Here is a 22,682-nt window from a genome sequence, read left to right as displayed (position 1 = left end):
GTGAGATCTAATCTGTGCAGCAGAGTAACCGCAAAAAAATGACGACCTGTCCACCAGTGTCATTTGTAACTATATAGCAGAAGAGGCTTCTAACCTGTCGTCAATAGACGTCGCTCTCTCCTGGATGCGGTCGGCGTTGCCATCAGTCGCCAGCCGCCTGCCAGCCTCCACCACACTGTTTATCTTCTCTTCGTTGGCGTCCATTGTGGTCATGAAGTCCTCCTGCTGCTTGATGGCTCCTTCAGCCCCCTCAAGTGTAGTGGCCATCTCTGTATGGGCCAGCATGTATTCCTAAGATTAGGGTTATAAAAAGAGAGAGTCAGTCACAGGGTTTTCTAATAATCCCCACTGAGACTGGATATCCAGGTTGGGGTCAATTCCATTTCAAATCAGTTAGGGAGTACACTGAAATTCTTGAATTGACTGAACTGAAACAGAATATAGAACCCAACCCCGCTGGAATTCAATCTAAAGTACATTGGACTCTTTCTGAAATGTACTTTTTTGATTTGCAAAGCAGCATGTCCTAGGTAGAGGGAGTGGATTATAGTTGGGCACAAAAAATGACACATTGTTACCACATCCCTGCCTCGTAAAATTAGGTAATAACAGCTAAAAGAGGACTTTAAAATAAACTGTTACCAAAAATCTAATTTTGAATGTAACGGCGTTCTTCGTTTGTTGAAAGAGAGTCGAACCGAAATGCAGCGTAGTGGTTACTCATGATTTTAATGAAAAAAGTGACGATACATGAAATAACTTATGAATACAAAAAACAACAAACGGAACGTGAAACCTAATTACAGCCTATCTGGTGAAACTACACAGAGACAGGAACAATCACCCACGAAATACAAAGCGAACTCAGGCTACCTAAATGCGGTTCCCAATCAGAGACAACGTGAATCACCTGACTCTGATTGAGAACCGCCTCAGGCAGCCAAGCCTATACAACACCCCTAATCAGCCGCGATCCCAAATACTACAAACCCCAATACGAAATACAATAACATAAACCCCTGTCACACCCTGGCCTGACCAAATATATAACGAAAACATAAAATACAATGACCAAGGCGTGACATTGAATGTGTAATCAGTGAAATGAAATAATAGTGAAACGGAACCATTCACTTTGGATTCCTAGGCTAATATTTTTCCACTCTTGGAATAGAATTGAAACTCAATTGAATCGAGCAACCAAGTACCCTGGTTTAAGGGGTATTGACCAATCAACGTACCTGGTTGTTGAGGAAGGCCTCGGCCTGCGTGGTGTCCCTGAGAAACAGTTGGTAGGCGTGGGACTGGGACAGCAGGTTCTGCCGGTTTTCCCACATCTTGTGCAGCTCATTCCAGCCCGTGTCCAGGGCCTGTAGCCGCTGCCTCAGGAACATGTACTGGGCATCGGTCTGTCCCTGGGTCACCATCTCGCCCATGTCGCGCATCTTCTGGTAGTCCTCCTCGTAGTTGCAGATCTCGTTCTTGATGCCCTCGTGCTGCGCTAGCAGCTTCTCTGCCTCGGCCAGCGTGTTGGGCGTCTCCTCCGAGGCGACGGCTGTCTGTGTGCGCGACAGCCACGACTGGAAGTCATCCAGCTCGCGCAGGAACTGCTGCAGCTTGCTGGCCTCACCAAGGGACAACTCGCGATTACGCAGTGTGGTCTTCATCTCCTCCCACACGGCAGTGATCTCGGCCAGGCGGCCCTTGATGGCCTTGGCCTGGTCCGGGTGCTCGCCGGCCAGCCGCTCTGCCTCGCCGCGCAGGTCGCCCAGCTTGTCCTCGATGGCAGCCAGGTCACGCTCCATGCCAGTGAGTTTACGCTGCAGCGCCATGACACCTGTCAGGTCGTTGCCCAGCTCCTGGGTGGACTCAATGACCTTCGTCTTCTCGCGGATCCATGACTTGGTTTCGTTGCAGTCCAGGTGGTAGTTCTGCACACCCAGCGCCGAGATTAGAGACTCCTTCTTCTGGTCTGCCAGATCCCGGAACTGGCTCCATCTGAGGAACAAATTAATAAATAGAAATATGGTAATTTAGCAGACACTTTGATCCAGTTGACGGACAGTGGCACATATTTCAATATTTGTGGCCCGTACGGGAATCAAACCAACCATAACCCTGTTGTTGCCAGACCAAGGCTCAAATTGACTGAACTGGCCAATTAATTTGATGATAACCAATTATAAATGTCCAGCTCAATTCAAAGGATAAAGTCATATCCAACACACAATAACACAATTTTGAGTCAATAGCTATTATTAATTCACCATGAGAAAAGTAAAGGTCAGGCATAGTTAAAATCACATAACTGCTTAACTACATTATAATAACCTAATCATCTTTTGGTTTCTTCATTTGGCATCAGGTACAGTGCCTTGTAAAAGTGTTTTTCCTATTTTGTAGCATTACAACCTGTAATTTAAATGTATTTTTATTTGGATTTAATGCAATGGACAAAATAGTCCAAATCGGTGAAGTGAAATGAAAAAAATTACTTGTTTCAAAAAATTCAAAAAAATAAATAAAAGTGGTGCGTGTATATGTATTCACCCCCTTTGCTATGAAGCCCCTAAATAAGACCTGGTGCAACCAATTACCTTCAGAAGTCACATAATTAGATAAAGTCCACCTGTGTGCAATCTAAGTGTCACATGATCTGTCACATGATCTCAATATACATGCACACCTGTTCTGAACGGCCATAGAGTCTGCAACATCACTAAGAAAGGGGCATCACCAAGCAAGTGGCACCATGAAGACCAAGGAGCTCTCCAAAAAGGTCAGGGACTGTCACGATCGTTGGACGCACACTCGGACCAACGTGCAGCGTGATCTGGGTTCCACATCTTTTATTAGAAATAAGTGAACCACACAACAAAACAATAAAGACTAAACATGACGACAATGGAGTGCTAACATGCAACTACACAAACAATATCCCACAAAACACAGGTGGAAAAAAGCTACCTAAGTATGATCCCCAATTAGAGACAACAATTACCAGCTGCCTCTATTTGGGAATCATACAAAATCACCAACATAGAAAAACAAAACTAGAACCCCACATAGAAATAATAAACTAGACTAACCCCCCTGACCTACTCTACCATAGAAACTAAGGGCTCTCTACGGTCAGGACGTGACAGGGACAAAGTTGTGGGTAAGTACAGATCAGGGTTGGGTTGTAAAAAAATATCTGAAACTTTGAACATCCCATGGAGCACCATTAAATCTATAATAAAAAAATTGAAAGAATATGGCACCACAACAAACCTGCCAAGAGCGTGCCGCCCACCAAAACTCACAGACCAGGCAAGGAGGGCATTAATCAGAGAGGCAACAGAGACCAAAGATAACCCAGAAAAAACTGCAAAGCTCTACAGCTGAGATTGGAGTATCTGTCCATAGGACCACTTTAAGCCATACATTCCACAGAGCTGGGCTTTACGGAAGAGTGGCCAGAAAAAAAGCCATTGCTTAAAGAACAAAAAAATAGGCAAACACATGCCTTTTGGTGTTCGCCAAAAGGCATGTGGGAGACTCCCTAAACATATGGAAGAAGGAACTCTGGCAGATGAGACTAAAATGTAGGTTTTTGGCCATCAAGGAAAACACTATGTCTGGCGCAAACCCAACACCTCTCATCCCGAGAACACCATCCCCATGGTGGTGGCAGCATCATGCTGTGGGGATGTTTTTCATCGGCAGGGACTGGGAAACTGGTCAGAATTGAAGGAATGATGGATGGCTCTAAATACAGGGAAATTCTTGAGGGAAACATGTTTCAGTCTTCCAGAGATTTGAGATTGGGACGGAGGTTCACCTTCCAGCAGGACAATGGCCCTAAGCATACTGCTAAAGCAACACTCGAGTGGTTTAAGGGGAAAAATGGAAATGTCAAAGCCCAGACCTCAATCCAATTGAGAATATGTGGTATGACTTAAAATTGCTGTACATCAGTGGAACCCATCCAATTTGAATGTGCCGGAGCAGTTTTTCTTTGAAGGATGGGGAAAAATCCCAGTGTATAATATACCATTTTATAGCACTGATTCTCTACTTTTATCCAATGTATAAAAAAAAACTATTTCAAGTTTTGCTACATAAGACCGATTTGAGCCATTCAGTCACAAATATGCACCCAATCCAAATTGAAATGTTATCAGAAAGATGTTGGGTTGTTTTCATAGATTTATATTTCCTTACAACCGGTCAAACTGACGTTTGAACATTTTGCACAGAAAATCTTTTACGTTATTTTATAGTTATTGTATTTTCTCCCCGGTCCCTAAACGTCTATGCACCGTGATAGAAGCAGAGATCACTCAAAGTTTTCACAACTACATTGAAGCATTCATTCCATTGATTTATGACATTCTGGTGAGCAAGGGTTTATTTAGTCTTCTAGGGCAACATATAATGTCAGAAGGGAAGCTGCATGTATCTAATTCTAGACAAGTTGACAAACAAATAGCCTACCAAAATGTTTGAAATTATAAGTAGAAACATATCTAAATGTTCTATATTAGTGGGTTAGGGTCAGGTGTGGGACTCAGTTTCACTTTATCACATATAGTCGGGCAACTGCGGAAGGGTTATTAGCAATTGCGGCAGGGTGAGGGTGAACAAACAGCTGATCGCCGTTCCACTGAAGGACATATCAGCTACAGATGTAGGATCTTAATTTGAGCCAGTTTGCTACAGCAAGAAAAAATTCCTACAGCAACAAGAAATGTGGATTATAATTACTGGACATTTTTTGTAGGGGTTGATACATTTTTAATTAGGGCAAATCAAGTCTGAACATTTTAAGTGGAAGTTCAACTTTAGCAGCCTTGATTTTTGATGAGCCCAATGGACCGGCACGATGAGCCAAGGAATTCCCACCATTCCCCTAATCCGGACGACGTTGGGCCAATTGGTGCCAGCCCATTGGGCTCCCGTTCACGGCCGGCTGTGACACAGCCTGGGATCGAACCTGAGGCTGTAGTGGCGCAGTGCCTTAGACCGCTGCACCACTCGGGTGGCCCCCTTGAAGCTATGTTAAACCTCAAATACACTACAAGTTTGCATTTCCTGCAACAACAGGATGATCAAATTAAGCTACGGCATCTGTATGACAGGAGACAGTGTGACGTCTGTCTGTGAATGGCTCAACTTGCCTGTTGTTGAGCTTATCTTGCTGGGCTTTGATGTTCTTCTCACTGGGGTGTCCATTGTGCATCAGCTGCCTGCCGATCTGGTTCACAACAGCGACGCGTGATGCCTGGTTGTTCATCTCAGGCTCCAGGCTCTCGAACCTGGGAAAGAGAGAGCATGCCATGTCCAATCAGTTCCACTTCAAAACAAACCATTTTCTCTTCAAAACTAATGTTAAGATAGCATATGGACATTGATGTCTGGGCAACATTCAGGCAAATGTTGTGGAAAGCTGCAGATAGAACTGTCATGAATAGAGCTGACATGATTCCTTATACTACCTACAGCACCCAATGTCACAGGAAGGCAAAAAAGATAATCAAGGACAACAACCACCCGAGCCACTGCCTGTTCACCTCACTACCATCCAGAAGGCGAGGTCAGTACAGTTGCATCAAAACTGGAACAAAGAAACTGAAAAACAGCTTCTATCTCAAGGACATCAGACTGTTAAATAGCCATCACTAGCACAGAGAGGCTGCTGCCTACATACACAGACTTGAAATCATTGGCCACTTTAATAAATGGAACACGAGTCACTTTTAATAATGTCACTTTAATAATGTTTACATATCTTGCATTACTCATCTCATACCTATATACTGTATTCTATACTATCTACTGTATCTTAGTCTATGCTGCTCTGACATTGCTCGTCCATGTATTTATATATTCTTAATTCCATTACTTAGATTTATGTGTATTAGGTATTTGTTGTGACATTTTTTTATATTATTTGTTAGATATTGCTGCACTGTCGGAACTAGAAGCACAAGCATTTCGCTATACCTGCAATAGCATCTGCTAAACACGTGTATGTGACCAATAAAGTTGGATTTGATTAGATACATATCAGAGGCATGTTTGTTCCACATACCATATTTTTATCTGAACGTTCCACAACGTTTTACCCTGATGAATCCACCTCAGACGTATTCCCCTGTTTGGGGATTAATCTCATTTTCTCCTTGTATTATCTTCCCTGTTCTGTCTGCTTCAAATATCTATTTCATCATTTTCTATTTAAAGGTGAACTTCAGTTTCTCGAAAGGAACCTAACAAATAGGTCACCCAACACCCAGTAGGAGGAGCTATTGCATTATAACTCATTTATCATTTGTATATTTATAATTTTTCCTCAATCACGTAAAACAGGTTTTTGGAACTGTGGTCAAACGTACCTACAGCAGAACATCAGTGATCAAATGCTCAAATACAGTTACAGATCTGCTGGTCATATTCTTTTCTTTCTACTTGGATTGCATCTCTTAAGACACCCTTTTGCTAAACCTGAAATACAACTGCTATCAATGAATGCAAAATTCCGTGACGTGTTTTGTTCACGTAAGAGAATTTTGCAAATCTGCCCATCGTTTCCAGAAATCAGTAAATACTAGTGCACAAAATTGTAAAATGGCTCTATCAGTGTAAATTCACGTAAATTATAGCAGAGGTTGGGGACACCAGGGCACGTGCCCTGTATACCCATTCGGTAATCCAGCACTGATTGTATACTTCCATTACAGAGTGACCCTTTGGTGTAAATTGAAGCCTATCCATTCGTATCAGCAGTTCCTCCACTGTATTCCCCTGTCCTTTTTTCTCTTTGGGATTGTTTTTCTGCTTGGTGATGGAAAGTCTACAAACCTATCAGTAGAACAGACTATGTATAGAATAAATGGAATTGGACTATGATGATGCAGATGAATGAATCCTGCATACAATGTGAAATTTTTGGGTGAAATATACATAAAAGTAAAGTAATTTTCCATAACTTTGCACCTTTTGATAGTTTGTATTCCAATTTTGATCGTCATGATTTAGTGACTGCACTTTTTTTTTTAAACAGACTAACTTTCTTTTGTGTCCGCTTGACTCAAGAGGCATCGATGGTTGTGAAAATCTTTTTTCAGGCAGTCTTTCGACTACTGTATTTGCAGTTTTGATGAATCCAAATGATTTTATGTGAAGTAAACTACATTTTAAAGGTTTAAATGCATTTTGGGCACGATTCCGACATAGGAAATTACATCTTTCCTAAGCACTTCTCAGTAGTTGATATTCAGACTTACCTTGTAAAGGTGCGTAACAGGCTTTGCAGGCACGATTCCCTTGCCTGCGCTTAGTAAATTGAAATCAACCTCTGAAAACCCTCCCACTTTCTCATGGAATTTCATTCAATAGGGTTTACAGTACATTCATCTTAAGCAATCCCTTTAAATACAGCATACCTTTGATTTTTAATTTGGTTGACAGACTCAATAGAATACATTGAATGTGCAAAACATTAGGAATGCCTTCCTAATATTGAGTTGCACCCCTTTCGTCCTCAGAAGAGCCTCAATTCGTCGGGGCATGGAATCTACAAGGTGTTGAAAGCGTTCCATGTTGACTCCAATGCTTCCTAGAGTTGTGTCAAGTTGGATGGATGTCCTATGAGTGGTGGACCATTCTTGATACACCTGGGAAACTGTTGAGTGTGAAACACCTAGCAGCGTTGAAGTTCATGACACACTCAAACCGGTGCTCCCGTCACCTACTACCATACCCCGTTCAAAGGCACTTTAATATTTTGTCTTGCCCATTCACCCTCTGAATGGCACACATACACAATCCATGTCTCAACTGTCTCAAGGCTTAAAAATTATTCTTTAAAACTGTCTCCTTCCCTTCATCTACATTGACTGAAGTGGATTTAACAAGTGACATCAACAAGTGATCAAAGCCTTCACCTGGATTCACCTGGTCAGTCTATGTCATGGTAAGAGTTTTGGAAATCGCGAAAAGGGGTTCAGAATATTAGGGATTAATGAAGGGATTTCTGCACCAATTGATATATTAAAAACTACTCTGATTTTGTAGATTGCTTAGGGTTAGAATATTTTTTTAAATGGTGTTGAGTCATTCTGAAAATTGCCACATTCAGTTCTTTAACCCATGGTAATGTTGGAAGATTAGTGAACATAGAATTGTAATATGGAGAATAGTGTACAATAATAGGCTATACCCTTGTCTATTGCGTGCACTAACTGTGTGATGACACAGCCAAGTATTGCGCCATGCGTCGAATTCACACTGTTACGGCTTGGTCTGTGTTCTGCTCCATAATGATTTAATTAGCCTGTCTTTTTTAATATTATCAACTGTTACTAATGATCCTCAGCAACAACCACAATGCAGAGAGAGAGAGAGAGAGAGAGAGAGAGAGAGAGAGAGAGACAGAGATTGAAAGGAAGGAAGCAGGACAGAGGAAGCAAAGCAAATTAATGTAAATGAAACAATGTAATTAAATGGAATGACAATCTAAGCTAAAGGGAACTAAGAGTAAATTGGCAGTTGTTTATGAGGCCTACTGACATTTGATACTGTTAGTGGCTAATATTTAACATGATAGAAATATGAAACAGAAAGTGCCCATCACTGTAAGTTCAAATGCTGTACAATTTAAATTCTGTGTAATGGCACAGCATTTCATAAACTTTACTGTGGGAAAGTTGATGTTGATATACATCAGTTTGCATCCATGTGACTGGTTTCACATTTGTCTCCAGCAATTATAAGGTAAAATATTTATTTATTTTATTTCACCTTTATTTAACCAGGTAGGCTAGTTGAGAACAAGTTCTCATTTACAACTGCGACCTGGCCAAGATAAAGCAAAGCAGTGCGACACATACAACAACACAGAGTTACACATGGAATAAACAAACATACAGTCAATAATACAGTAGAAAAAGTCTATATACAGTGTATGCAAATGAGGTAGGATAAGGGAGGTAAGGCAAACAATAGGCCATAGTGGCGAAGTAATTACAATATAGCCATTAAACATGGAATGGTAGATGTGCAGAAGATGAATGAGCAAGTAGAGATACCGGGGTGCAAAGGAGCAAAATAAATACAGTATGGGGATGAGGTAGTTGGATGGGCTATGTACAGGTGCAGTGATCTGTGAGCTGCCCTGACAGCTGGTGCTTAAAGCTAGTGAGGGAGATATGAGTCTCCAGCTTCAGTGATTTTTGCAGTTCGTTCCAGTCATTGGCAGCAGAGAACTGGAAGGAAAGGCGGCCAAAGGAAGAATTGGCTTTGGGGGTGACTAGTGAGATGCTACGGGTGGGTGCTGCTATGGCGACCAGGGCGCAGAGATAAGGCGGGGCTTTACCTAGCAACGACTTGTAGATGACCTGGAGCCAGTGGGTTTGGCGACGAGTATGAAGTGAGGACCAGCCAACGAGAGCGTACAGGTCGCAGTGGTTGGTAGTATATGGGGCTTTGGTGACAAAACGGATGGCACTGTGATAGACTGCATCCAATTTGTTGAGTAGAGTGTTGGAGGCTATTTTGTAAATTACATCGAAGTTGAGGATTGGTAGGATGGTCAGTTTTACGAGGGTATGTTTGGCAGCATGAGTGAAGGATGCTTTGTTGCGAAATAGGAAGCCGATTCTAGATTTCATTCAGATTGGAGATGTTTATTGTGGGTCTGAAAGGAGAGTTTACAGTCTAACCAGACACCTAGGTATTTGTAGTTGTCCACATATTCTAGGTCAGAACCGTCCAGAGTAGTGATGCTAGTCGGGCAGGAGGGTGCGGTTAGCAATCGATTGAAGAGCATGCACTTAGTTTTACTAGCATTTAAGAGCAGTTGGAGGCCACGGAAGGAGAGTTGTATGGCATTGAAGCTCGTCTGGAGGTTAATTAACACAGTGTCCAAAGAAGGGCCAGAGGTATACAGAATGGTGTCATCTCAGTAGAGGTGGATCAGAGAATCACCCGCAGCAAGAGCGACATCATTGATGTATACAGAGAAGAGAGTCCGCCCGAGAATTGAACCCTGTGGCACCCCCATAGAGACTGGCAGAGGTCCGGACAACAGGCCCTCCGATTTGACACACTGAACTCTATCAGATAAGTAGTTGGTGAACCAGGCGATGCAATCTTTTGAGAAACCAAGGCCAGGTCGATGAATACAGCTGCACAGTAATGTCTCTTATCGATGGTGGTTATGATATCCTTTAGGACCTTGAGCGTGGCTGAGGTGCACCCATGACCAGCTCTGAAACCAGATTGCATAGCGGAGAAGGTACGGTGGGGATTCGAAATGGTTGGTAATCTGTTTGTTAACTTGGCTTTCGAAGACCTTAGAAAGGCAGGGTAGGATAGATATATGTCTGTAGCAGTTTGGGTCTGGAGTGTCTCCCCCAGCATTCCAATCTTTGGGAATCTCAGACGATACGAAAGAGAGGTTGAACAGGCTAGTAATAGGGGTGGCACACATCTAAAGCAAGTGTTATTTATATTTACAATTACCTTCTTCAAATGGATGACTCATTTACTTAGCTGTTATCAAGTTGTAAATTACATTGCATGGAGAATGGTCATATTTTTATCGGAAAAAAAATCAGTAGATGCTTTTTCCACTTGGAACAAATAGGTTCGCTAGACCTTATTAATTGCTTCCTTGTGTGTACAGGTGGTGGAATGATTAGGAAATGAAGTTGTTGGAGGAAATTATGGTTGAAATTACTAATTATGTATACATTCCAATCAGAACTGACTAGTCCAAATGCTATAATGTACTGTACATATGAATTTTCTCTCTTGCTCCCATTCCCAATTGTATATAATGTAGTCAGGAGTTTAGTAACAATGAAGGTCTGTTCCTTAGTTCATTCATTTGTACAATCTCCAGGTGGCAGGAACAGACTATCTCCAGACTGTCTAGAATGCTGATTTATACTGACTGACCTTGACTTCAGGCGTAGAGCGAAGGCTCGAGAGCTATAGGGCCTCTCTACTGGTGGATGTTTAGAAAACGCTGACATCATTTTCAGTTTATAACCTGTGGAAATATGTGTATGTGGGAGTACTCTCTTGAATTAAACGCTATTACCTGGCTTTTAAGACTGGTCTCGATCTACTTCATGCATAATTAATGAACTTACAAGTCATTAATGAATTAGAAAGAGTGCGAATTTGGTTTTGGCTACAAAACATACAGGAATTTAAAATTCCACTAACAATTGGTCCTTCGATCCCGGATCTAAATACCCCTCTCTGTTATCTGGAGGTAGTACGCTGAAAATCGTGCACGGACGAGTTTTTGACTCGTTTTACTAAAGACCTGACCTCTGAATTGAGGTTTAAATTCAGGCCTGCGTATTATCACGGAGTACAGGGAGGGTGACAGATTCAAACGAACAATGTTTTCCCAGCCGGCAGCAGGTAAAGTAGCCTTTATTCTCGATTCTGGGGGGATTTGAGCTCTTTAATTGATGTTCTGAAATTTTCAGAATTTATCAATAATGGGAGCTTTGCTATTCCCACAGGGTTTGTATGACCATCATACACAGGGTTTTGTATAACCGATATACACTGGGTTTGTATGACCATCATACACTGGGTTTTGTATAACCGATATACACTGGGTTTGTATGACCATCATACACTGGGTTTTGTATAACCGATATACACTGAAGCAGGTTCGAAAATAACCTGTGGTAATGTGCACTACCGTAAATAAACTAAACTTAATCACGAGAGGCACACCCGCCCGAGATTAAGACGGGATATTAAATAGGGACTGGGGGATAGGACGGTGATATTGTACAAATACTGGGCGTAGGGAGACGGCAAGAATGCGCAAGATAACTGGATTGGTCATTTGAATAGTGGCAGTATTGATCATCGTTCCGATTCAACTAATACTACGGAAATATCCAAATAAGGAGGAGAGGGAATTTAAATCTAAAGAAATGAGATAAAAGCCATATCTATAGACAGGAAAGTTCCATGCGAGAGGGGAGTCTAACAATTAGTGGCGTGAGATAACGATTATTAGCGTTCTTTAAAAGCCCTCTGACACTGAAAATAAGATATTAACTAGGGCTTTACAAACCCTGGGCTTATAGTTGTAAGGTGAGACCTAATATCTGATTCAAAAGTCAAAGCTATTGATAAGATTTCCATAAAAGAGACACACAAATAGTCAGACAGAAAAGGAAGGATTGTTTAGAAATTCCTCAAAAGAAGTGTCGGAAACTAGCGGGAGATTACCGTAATACGAGAACAAAGAGAATGGAAGGGAGGCGTCCAAAATCTGACTCAGACAAAGAACCTGGATGGAAGCTGATATTACGGATATAGCAAGGAAGAGTTTTAAATTAGGACGATTTTCTGGGAATTCCCGGTGTCGAAGTTTTGGGACTACGGACAATTATAATAATAATGTTGAGAAAAATGGATAAGGTGAGTCAAAAGAAAAATACAAGATGGTTTAATTGTAATCCCGGCCGAGGCAGTTAACTAAAATTGATTTTAGATTGTAATTGACCTATTTGCATGTTTTGCCTGAAAAATACGGTCGCCAGTGTTTGTAAAAGATATTAAATGAACGTTTATTATGTGTTTTAGATAGAATTGAAAAAATAAGTCATTAAAAATAATGGCGAGACAATTTCGATGTAATACGCTATTTTGCCCAAAATGATCTGGTGGAATAATGTAGAGATGGGAGTCGTATTTAAATAAATGTATCAGGAATTTAAAATTCCACTAACAGAAGTCAAGGTCAGAATACGGCATATGTGTAGACTCACCTCTGCCACACTAACTTATCCAAAATAAATAGCAGATAGCATTCTTAAGTTCAAGGTCAGAATACACATTTACAGAAAAGTGCATTAAAAAAGGAATTACATTCCATTTTCACACACTTGACTTGGGTCAGGAATCGGGCCTTTAATGTTTTGCAAATGGCCAGAGTTACGTTTCTTCTGTACAATGTTTTGAAAATCTAACAACATTGTTCCCAAAAAATGCTTGCAATGTGTGTTGTTTCACGTCTTCAAATAGTAAAAATAAAGAAAAATGACATTTGACTGGAACTGTGTGTCAAGTATTTGAGTGGCACACTAAGATAAATCAGGCCTAAAAAGGTGGAGGCGCTAGGGGTCGACTATGACTTCAGCATGCATTTATATATGTATGGATTCTCTCACCTGTGCTGTATGACCTCTAGGTCTTCCAGCTTCTCTGGGATCTCCATACTGTTGAGCCACTGCTCCTTCTCATCGATCCACATCTCGCAGGCGTCCGCCTCACTGAACATCTTGTAGAGGGCCAGGGCGTCCTGCAGTGCCTGCTTTCTAAACCGGGTCAGCTCGGCCACCTCCTTGTAACGCTCCTCTATGCCTGCCAAACGGCCCTTGACCTGTTCCGACTGGACCTGCGCCTCAGGCAAGGCGCCCGCCTGCTCATGGAGCGCATCTATCACCGGCCGATAGCTGGCCACCTCGGCGGCGGCGTCCTTGTGTTTGCGCACCAGGGCCTGTGTGGAGAACTCGTCATGGCCCACCTCGCCACTGGACACGATGCGTAGGGCATCCAGGGTCCAGGCGTCGGCGTCATCTGCATCCACCTGGAACTGGTGCAGGGCATACGCTTCCTCCAGATGGGCCTTCCTCACGGCCGCCAGCTCCTCCAACGCTGCCCACTGCGCCCGCAGGTTGGTGATGCGTTCACGGATCTTGGCAGCGCCGAAATGGCCGCCGTCGGCCATGGCCTGGCCCTCAGTAATGGTGTGCTGCAGGTGACCTGCACGGCCACTCATCTCGTTCTCCAGGGTGCGGTGCTGGCTCAGCAGGCGCACAGTGCCCGTCAGGTCCTTGCCGCTCTCGTCCGACAACAGGATCTGCTCCTTCTCACGGATCCAGCCCTCCTCCTCGGCCATCTCCCAGAAGAACTTACAGAGGCGGTTGGACTCCTCCAGGCGGGCCCGTCGCTCGGCAGCCAGCTGGATCAGTTCCTGATAGCAAAACTCCGTGTGTGCCACGCGGTCGCGTATTACCTGAGGGTCACAGGGCTTGTAAACTGTAGAGGAGACAGAACAGAGGCCCATTTAGCATCTTGCAGGACCCACAGATTTACATTGTACTGTATATGTTATGACCATTCCGTTGCCTATTCCTTTAATGTTTATTTTTCCATTTGCTTGTATAGATCTTGCAAAATGTATGCTATACAACTGAACCGAAAAATTGTGTCTTGACATATATTATCATTGTCAGTTAATATTACAAACAATATGATTCACAATTAGAATAATAGCAGTCGGAATGTTTAGGTCATTCTCACCATCGCCATCGATGGCAAACTTCTGAGCATTGTTGTTGACAGCTTTGACTCGGTCGGCCTGGATGCCGATGTTAGCCTCCACAAGGGCATGTTTCTGCAAGAGATCCTCCACTCCGAGCAGATGCTTCCCATAGTCCTGGGACAGTAGCATCATCTGTGTGGTAGAGACATAAAGGCATGACATACAGGCATGTGTGTTAGCAACATACAGGCACCTTCAATTACACTGGCCTTAGTTCGTCAGTTGCCAATATGAATCGTTTACTTTTTGTGCACTTTGAAACGCAATATGAGTATTTATTTTAAGGTGAGGAGAGGAAACTTTTTGAAACTTTTATAATTTAGATTAAATGTAAAAATCAATCCAAATCAACCACTACTGTAAGGTTTTCTATTTTTTTTATTAGTTAACCTTGTGTTCTGTTTCGTTGTTTTCTTGAACGTAGCCCTGTCTTTCATTTTTGTTAATTGATTTCACCTGGTCTCATCAGCTCCTTATTTAGATCAGTTCATTCTGTTTGTGCCTTTGTGAGGTATTGTTTGTTTTGACTCTACTAAGCCTTTTCCTAGCTCGTTTGTGAGAACCAGTTATAGCCTTCAGTCCAGGCAGTCCTGCCTGTTTGCCTACCTGTGTAAGACCATTGCCTGCCTGTGTATGACCATTGCCTGCCTGTGTATGACCATTGCCTGCCTGTGTATGACCATTGCCTGCCTGTGTATGACCATTGCCTGCCTGTGACCACGTTTACTGCTTTCTGTGAAGGTGAAATAAACACCTGCCGCGCTCTGCGTGTGAATCTACACCTTTTTCTCCCTGAGTATTCATTACAACTACCATCAACTCCCTTGTGACTCCTGTAAACCTAAGAAGATTCGATAGGTGGAAGCGATATGCGAGAATTCCACCCAGCCAATCAGAAAGGCAAGATGATGCAGTGCTTACAGTGCCAACCCAATCCTCTTGTATCTACAGGAGTGCCTAGGACGAGGTTCAGGTGTGCAGATTTGGAATTATTCAGCATTGAACTGACATACGCGAGTTAGTTTCACCATTGATACTGGTTAAAATTATTATTTAGAAGAGGGATGGGACATTAGGGTAATATTATTTGACACCCCCTACCGGAAATTTCACGCAAGATTAATACATTGTTTGACTTGAAATGACCTGTTTCCAATACATTGTTCACGTGTTAGTGATTTTTTTTAATTTAACCTTTATTTAACTAGGCAAGTCAGTTCAGAACAAATTCTTATTTACAATGACGGCCTACCAAAAGACCTCCTGCGGGGGCGGGGTCTAGGATATATATATATATTTTTTTTACAAATATAGGACAAAACAACATGGTAGCAGCACAAAACATAGTTTCAAACATTATTGGGCACAGACAACAGCAGAAAGGGCAAGAAGGTAGAGACAACAATACATCACGCAAACAAGCCACAACTATCAGTAGTGTCCATGATTTAGTCTTTGAATGAAGAGGTTGAAGAGTAAGAGTGAAAGCAGGGTAGATGAGGTAGAATGCATTTTGAACAATTCAATTTGTGTTACAATAAAAAATGAAATGTGCAATTATACATTTGGTCTTTCCAACAAAGTTTTAACAGATACATTTTCAGAAGGGTCCTCTCTCCCTCTCTTACCTTCATCTCGTCCATCCAGTCCATGATGTAAAGCATCTCCTGGAAGACCCTCTGCAGACCCAAGTTCATCTCCAGGCGCTGGCGCCTCGACTTCAGAAGCTCCAGCAGGTACTCCCACAGCCGGATCACATTGTCCTTGCGTGCTGCGATTCGTTTGATGTCGTGGTATTTCTCTGCCTCCAGCTCCTTAGCAACGGACACCACGGCCTGCACACGCTCCTCGTAAGCTGTAATATCCGTCTCGATGGCCTCATGCTTCTTGGTGGCCGCGTCCACCGCTGGAAGGTCGAAGCCAAAGTTGTCCTGCGAGATAGAAGTGATGGGAATGGAATAGATTAAAATACAATAAAATACAGTATATCCTAACAGTATTATATTGTATGGTTGGCAACATACTGGCATACAAGGAAGAAATACATCTCCACTCTCCACATAAAGTTATCGTCTTTACAATTTGACAATGACATATAAAATACTATGCTTCCTTTAAAGGGGCAATCCGCAGTTGCTATTTTTGGATTTATACATTGATGTACCCATTGATTCTTGAGGAATATAACTTAGAAATGCCTCATGAGGGGCCTCTCGAGTGGTGCAGTGGTCTGCGTCACTACAGATCTGGGTTCGATACTGGGCTGTGTCGCAGCCGGCCGCGACCGGGAGACTCATGAGGTGACGCACAATTGGCCCAGAGTCGCTGGGTTATGGGGAGGGTTTGGCCAGCTGGGATTTCCTTGTCTTATTACGCTCTACCAACTGTCACACCCCATCAGAACCCCAAATATAAGCTTTTTTTGCTCCAATGTTTGTAAACATTGTAAATGTAAACAAACACTGTATAGCCTCACTAGGGGGCAGTATTTTCATTTTTGGAAAAATAACGTTCCCAAAGTAAATGGGATATTTTGTCAGGACAAGAATATGCATATAATTGACAGCTTAGGATAGAAAACACTCTAAAGTTTCCAAAACTGTAAAAATATTGTCTGTGAGTATAACAGAACTGATATTGCAGGCGAAAGCCTGAGAAAATCCAACCTGGAAGTGACTCATGTTTTCAATGCTCTGCGTTCCAATGCGTCCCTATTGAGCAGTGAATGGGCTATCAACCAGATTACTTTTTCTACTATTCCCCAACGTGCCTACAGCATTGTGACGTAGTTTCACGCCTTTATGTTGAAGAATAAGCGTAAGCGGCTACATTGCGCAAGTGGTCACCTGATGGCTCTCAGAGTGATTCTTGCGTAAAATACAGAGGTAGCCATTTTTCCTCTCGCCCCTACTGAAAAACCAATTGTCCCGGTGGATATATTAACGTATAGATATTTGAAAAACACCTTGAGGATTGATTCTAAACAACGTTTGCCATGTTTCTGTCAATATTATGGAGCTCATTTGGAATATTTATTCGGCGTTGTCGTGACCGCAATTTCCGGTCGATTTCTCAGCCAAACGTGAAGAACAAACAGAGCTATTTCGCCTACAAAAATAATATTTTTGGAAAAAAGGAACATTTGCTATCTAACTGGGAGTCTCGTGAGTGAAAACATCCGAAGCTCATCAAAGGTAAACGATTTAATTTGATTGCTTTTCTGATTTTCGTGACCAATTTACCTGCTGCTAGCTAGACATAATGCTATGCTAGGCTATCGATAAACTTACACAAATGTTTGTCTTGCTTTGGCTGTAAAGCAAATTTTGAAAATCTGAGATGACAGGGTGATTAACAAAAGGCTAAGCTGTGTTTCAATATATTTCATTTGTGATTTTCATGAATAGGAATATTTTCTAGTAATATTTGTCCGTTGCGTTATGCTAATTAGTGTCAGATGATGACAACGATCCCGTTCACGGGATGAGAGTTGCAACAAGTTAAGGATCCACCCCTTTTTAAAAAAATGTTTTGCCTAAAATGACATACCCAAATCTAACTGCCTGTAGCTCAGTCCCTAAAGCAAGGATATGCATATTCTTGGTACCATTTGAAAGGAAACACTGAAGTTTGTGGAAATGTGAAAGGAATGTAGGAGAATTTAACACAATAGATCTGGTTAAAGATAAAAACCAACCGTTCTTTTGTAATTTTTTTGTACCATCATCTTTGAAATGCAAGAGAAAGGCCATAATGTATTATTCCAGCCCAGGTGCAATTTAGATGTTGGCCAGTAGGTGGCAGCAGTGTATTTGCAAAGTTTTAGACTGATCCAAAGAACCATTGCATTTCTGTTCAAAATGTTGTATCAAGACTGCCCAAATGTGCCTAATTTATTTATTAATAACGTTTCATGTTCAAAATTGTGCACTCTCCTCAAATAATAGTATGGTATTATTTTACTGTAATAGCTACTGTAAATTGGACAGTGCAGTTAGATTAACAAGAATGTAAGCTTTCTGCCAATATCAGATATGTCTATGTCCTGAGAAATGTTCTTGTTACTTACAACCTCATGCTAATCGCATTAGCCTACGTTAGCTCAACCGTCCCGTGGAAGGGACACCACCAATCCCGAAGAAGATTTATTAACGATAATTTGTGATATCATGGATGGTCAAGCCTCGCATCCAATAGCTCTGTCTATGAATTTGAGAGTGGTTTAATTTTCCTGGCCCATCCCTCAGGTTATTGCCAAAACAGAGGCGGGGTGTCCCCTTTGTTATTGTTTCAACTGCAGATTGGCCCTGATTTCAGTTTGACAAAAGTAGGAAAGCAAATGAGATGTACCGTTTACATCTGCAGCACTTAATCTTAATGTGCACAGAGATGCTGCCATACCAGTGTATTACACTGAATCTGTGTGTCCACCAAGTGGTGCAAAACTGTGAGAAAACAATGGCTGAGACATTTGTATTGACAATGATGTGGTAAAGTACTGTATTTTGTGTAAATAAGAGAAAAGTGTCACAATTGCTTTTTATAATTATTCTTTGTACGAGTGTGTGTGTGTCTATGGCTGTGCGACAAGCCGTTGGATTTCACTTAGCCAGTTGTCCCTCATGGCTACTTTGAGTGTTTGTGTGAGTATGTGCATACATATGCATGTGTGTTCTTCTATTTGTGCGCACACGTTTGTTTTTACCTGTGAGACGAGGCGCTGGTTCTCACTCAACCAGGTCTCCCTCATGGCAGCCTTGCAGTCAAAGCGGCGAGCCAGCTGCTCCAGTTTCTCCTGTCGAATCAGCTCTGTCCTCAGAGACAGCTCCCGCTCATGCTCCGCCTTCTCCAGTCTCTCCCAGGTCTACCATGGACAAAGTTAAACACACAATATTAATTCAGGTATGTCATATGGACAAGACAGACCAACATTATTTTTCTGTTAATTTCTAGACTATTCTACATGTTGAATTGCCACCATTTTCCACCAGTCTGTCTTGTACCTTACACATACACACTATGCCAATGGTGGAGTAAACTCTTTCATAATCTCACAGTTTTATGTCCGGATGCAAAATGTATGAGTTGGCTGAATAACTCCCATTGTAATAATTATACCATAGTAAAACGCCTACTTACTAATAATAATACTACCACACACCAATGAAAGACTACCAAACACCCTGACACAGACAAACAGGAGAGAGAGATAATGAAACATCAAGTTTTTCACTAAGACAAAACATTGGTCAAGGCTTAGGGTAACTTTGACCCTAGACCCTTTATCTTGAGTCAGTTTAGCATTTTCTCCACTAATGGTAAAGGTTAGGATTGGGGGAAGGGAAACTGATCCTTAATCTGTACCTAGGGAAACGTCACCCTAAAGCGTTCGTCAGAGACTACAGGCATCACCTTGTTAATGTCAGAGATGAGTTTGCCCTCCCTGGGCATGTAGACTTTCTGATTGTTAGCCCTCATCTTGCTCTGGATGGTAAACAGAAGCACCTCCAGGTTGCCCTTCTCAGTAAACCTGATCGATAAAAAGGTAAGTGGTTTTGGGGGAGTGATATTTTGACAACGTATAAAAGGGCTAATGTCTAAACACATATCATATTACTTCCAGGTTTGCAGGGTTGCACTTATTTCAAAGCGTTTTTGGAATGCAACAGTCACGTCTTATTTCTGCATCGTTACATACTAAACATGCATACCTTATCGCTTCGATTCATGGATATAGCAGAACTAAAATGTTGAAGGAAATTCCACTACAAGCAGGAGAGAGGCGTGCACCCAGAATGTTGTGCCATTCATTAACATAAGGACTTGACATTTTTGCTTTAGGTAGTGACATGAGTTTTTCATAAAAATATTGGTTCAGAAATTTGGAACAAAGAATGTGTGATGTTCTGGGAATGTCACAGGAACAGTAACCAAAAAAGGGGTCAGGGAATCGCAAGGTAACTGGACCATGTTATACCTTGAGTAAATATTGTAGACATTTACAAATATTCTTAAGATGGTCTTAAAGTTGAAGATTGCCCATCTTGTCAGATCTCCATAAGTGCATAGGGGTTGCATTGGGGTATAGGGGATCATTTGGGATTGGGTGCTGGCGGGGGTTACTCACTTAGGGGGTTTCTCAACCGTGCGATATGTGTTGAAGGCTTGAAGCTGCTGCTGCACCCCGTTTAAAGAGTTGGCAAACTTGCGATTGTTGAGGATGATGATGGTCTGCTCGATCCACTCCAGCAGGTCTGAGGCCAGAGACTCGTACTTCTCAATCATCTTCTCTGTCTCAATGGCATTGTCCAGTACCTAGCGGAACAAAGAGTATTTGTTTTCTTTCTTTTAGTTTGGCCTTCCTGAAGTTCCAGATTGACAGTTTGCACTTTTGGTACTATTCAATTGGTTTCATTATGACCTCAATCAAGTACAGCTTGAATGTTTTAATACCATTTGAATCCATATCTGAAAAGCTCTTACTCTGCCCCGAACAACTGAGGCAACTTGTTGACAACAACCCAACAAACAAACATGGAATTTGAGATAATAAATTGAGAATAAACGCTGAGTCACCTTCCCAATACGTTTCCCCTCGACTTTCAGGGCCTTCATTTTGGAGAAGTAGTGGTAGTATGTCACCACGTATGTGATGACAGACTTCTCATCGGGGTGGTCCACACTGATATCTGTGAAGCAAAAATTACATTTCTGATTGGTTAATACAATTTGTAAGTTATAGTGACAATGATTTGGAACATTATAAAAATATTAAAAGAAGATCTCCTTTTGTATTTCATTATTTTGTATGACAGGGCAGTGGGAAGGTAAAGCAGGTGGAAAGTGGCAGACATGGCTCAAATCCCCATCGCCAGGGGGTATATGTAGTCTGGAGTATGCAGCACTATCACTGGACCAGAATCTGGCCCCTAGAGTATTTTAAACATTCCAGTTAAGATTTTTACAATTTTATTACGTTTATTTGGATAACAAAAACATAAGTAACAGTACAGTTGTAGCCAAATGTTTTGCGAACGACACAAATATTAATTTCCACAAAGTTTGCTGCCTCAGTGTCTTTAGATATTTTTGTCAAATGTTACTATGGAATACTGAAGTATAATTACAAGCATTTCATAAGTGTCAAAGGCTTTGATTAACAATTACATTTAGTTGATGCAAAGAGTCAATATTTGGTATTTTTCAAGACCTCTGCAATCCGCCCTGGCATGCTGTCAATTAACTTCTGGGCCACATCAAAGGCAGCAGATTCTTGGCAGCAGATGGCAGCAGATTCTTGCATAATCAATGCTTGGAGTTTGTCAGAATTTGTCAGAATTTGTGGGGTATTGTTTGTCCACCCGCCTCTTGAGGATTGACCACAAGTTCGCAATGGGATTAAGGTCTGGGGAGTTTCCTGGCCATGGACTCAAAAGATTGATGTTTTGTTCCCCAAGCCACTTACTTCAATTTTGCCTTATGGCAAGGTACTCCATCATACTGGAAAAGGCATTATTCGTCACCAAACTGTTCCTGGATGTTTGGGAGAAGTTGCTCTCAGAGGATGTGTTGGTACTATTATTTATTCATGGTTGTGAGTGAGCCCACTCCCTTGGCTGAGAAGCACCCACAAATGAATGGTCTCAAGATGCTTTACTGTTGGCATGACACAGGACTGATGGTAGCGCTTGTCTTTTCCGAACAAGCTTTTTTCCAGATGCCCCAAACAATCGGAAATGGGATTCGTCAGAGAAAATTACTTTACCCCAGTCCTCAGCAGTCCAATCCCTGTACCTTTTGCAGAATATCAGTCTGTCCCTGATGTTTTTCCTGGAGAGAAGTGGCTTCTTTGCTGCCCTTCTTGACACCAGGCCATCCTCCAAAAGTCTTCGCCTCACTGTGCGTGCAGATGCACTCACACCTGCCTGCTGCCATACCTGAACAAGTTCTGTACTGGTGGTGCCCCGACCCCTCAACTGAATCAACTTTAGGAGACGTCCTGGCGCTTGCTGGACTTTCTTGGGCGCCCGCAAGCCTTCTCCACAACAATTGAACCGCTCTCCTTGAAGTTCTTGATGATCCGATAAGTGGTTGATTTAGGTGCAATCTTACTGGCAGCAATATCCTTGCCTGTGAAGCCCTTTTTGTGCAAAGCAATGATGATGGCACGAGTTTCCTTGAAGGTAACCATGGTTGACAGAGGAAGAACAATGATTCCAAGCACCACCCTCCTTTTGAAGCTTCTCAATCAGCATGACAGAGTGATCTCCAGCCTTGTCCTCGTCAACACTCACACCTGTGTTAACGAGAGAATGGTCCTTTTGTG

At 42.1% G+C, this 22,682-nt stretch overlaps 1 protein-coding gene across 4 annotated transcripts in view; it reads right to left on the bottom strand.

The window, feature by feature from the left end:
* Window positions 1–22,682, bottom strand: part of LOC112247802 (spectrin beta chain, non-erythrocytic 1) — a 112,180-nt gene that overhangs the window by 29,584 nt on the left and 59,914 nt on the right. For all 4 annotated transcript variants that reach the window (XM_024416630.2, XM_024416628.2, XM_042310622.1 and 1 more), the window contains 10 exons: window positions 20,933–21,045; window positions 20,484–20,671; window positions 19,769–19,886; window positions 19,062–19,220; window positions 15,985–16,287; window positions 14,335–14,488; window positions 13,200–14,070; window positions 5,163–5,300; window positions 1,242–1,998; window positions 95–291 (listed from right to left, as the gene is read on the bottom strand). In XM_024416630.2, the coding sequence (XP_024272398.1) occupies window positions 95–291; window positions 1,242–1,998; window positions 5,163–5,300; window positions 13,200–14,070; window positions 14,335–14,488; window positions 15,985–16,287; window positions 19,062–19,220; window positions 19,769–19,886; window positions 20,484–20,671; window positions 20,933–21,045 (2,998 nt within the window). The remainder of the gene's footprint in view (window positions 1–94; window positions 292–1,241; window positions 1,999–5,162; window positions 5,301–13,199; window positions 14,071–14,334; window positions 14,489–15,984; window positions 16,288–19,061; window positions 19,221–19,768; window positions 19,887–20,483; window positions 20,672–20,932; window positions 21,046–22,682) is intronic.

Source organism: Oncorhynchus tshawytscha, linkage group LG32 (assembly GCF_018296145.1).
Source record: "Oncorhynchus tshawytscha isolate Ot180627B linkage group LG32, Otsh_v2.0, whole genome shotgun sequence".
In the NCBI taxonomy this organism is placed as follows: domain Eukaryota; kingdom Metazoa; phylum Chordata; class Actinopteri; order Salmoniformes; family Salmonidae; genus Oncorhynchus; species Oncorhynchus tshawytscha.
Note: the sequence above shows the minus strand (reverse complement) of the source record. Positions and strands in the feature narration are given on the sequence as shown.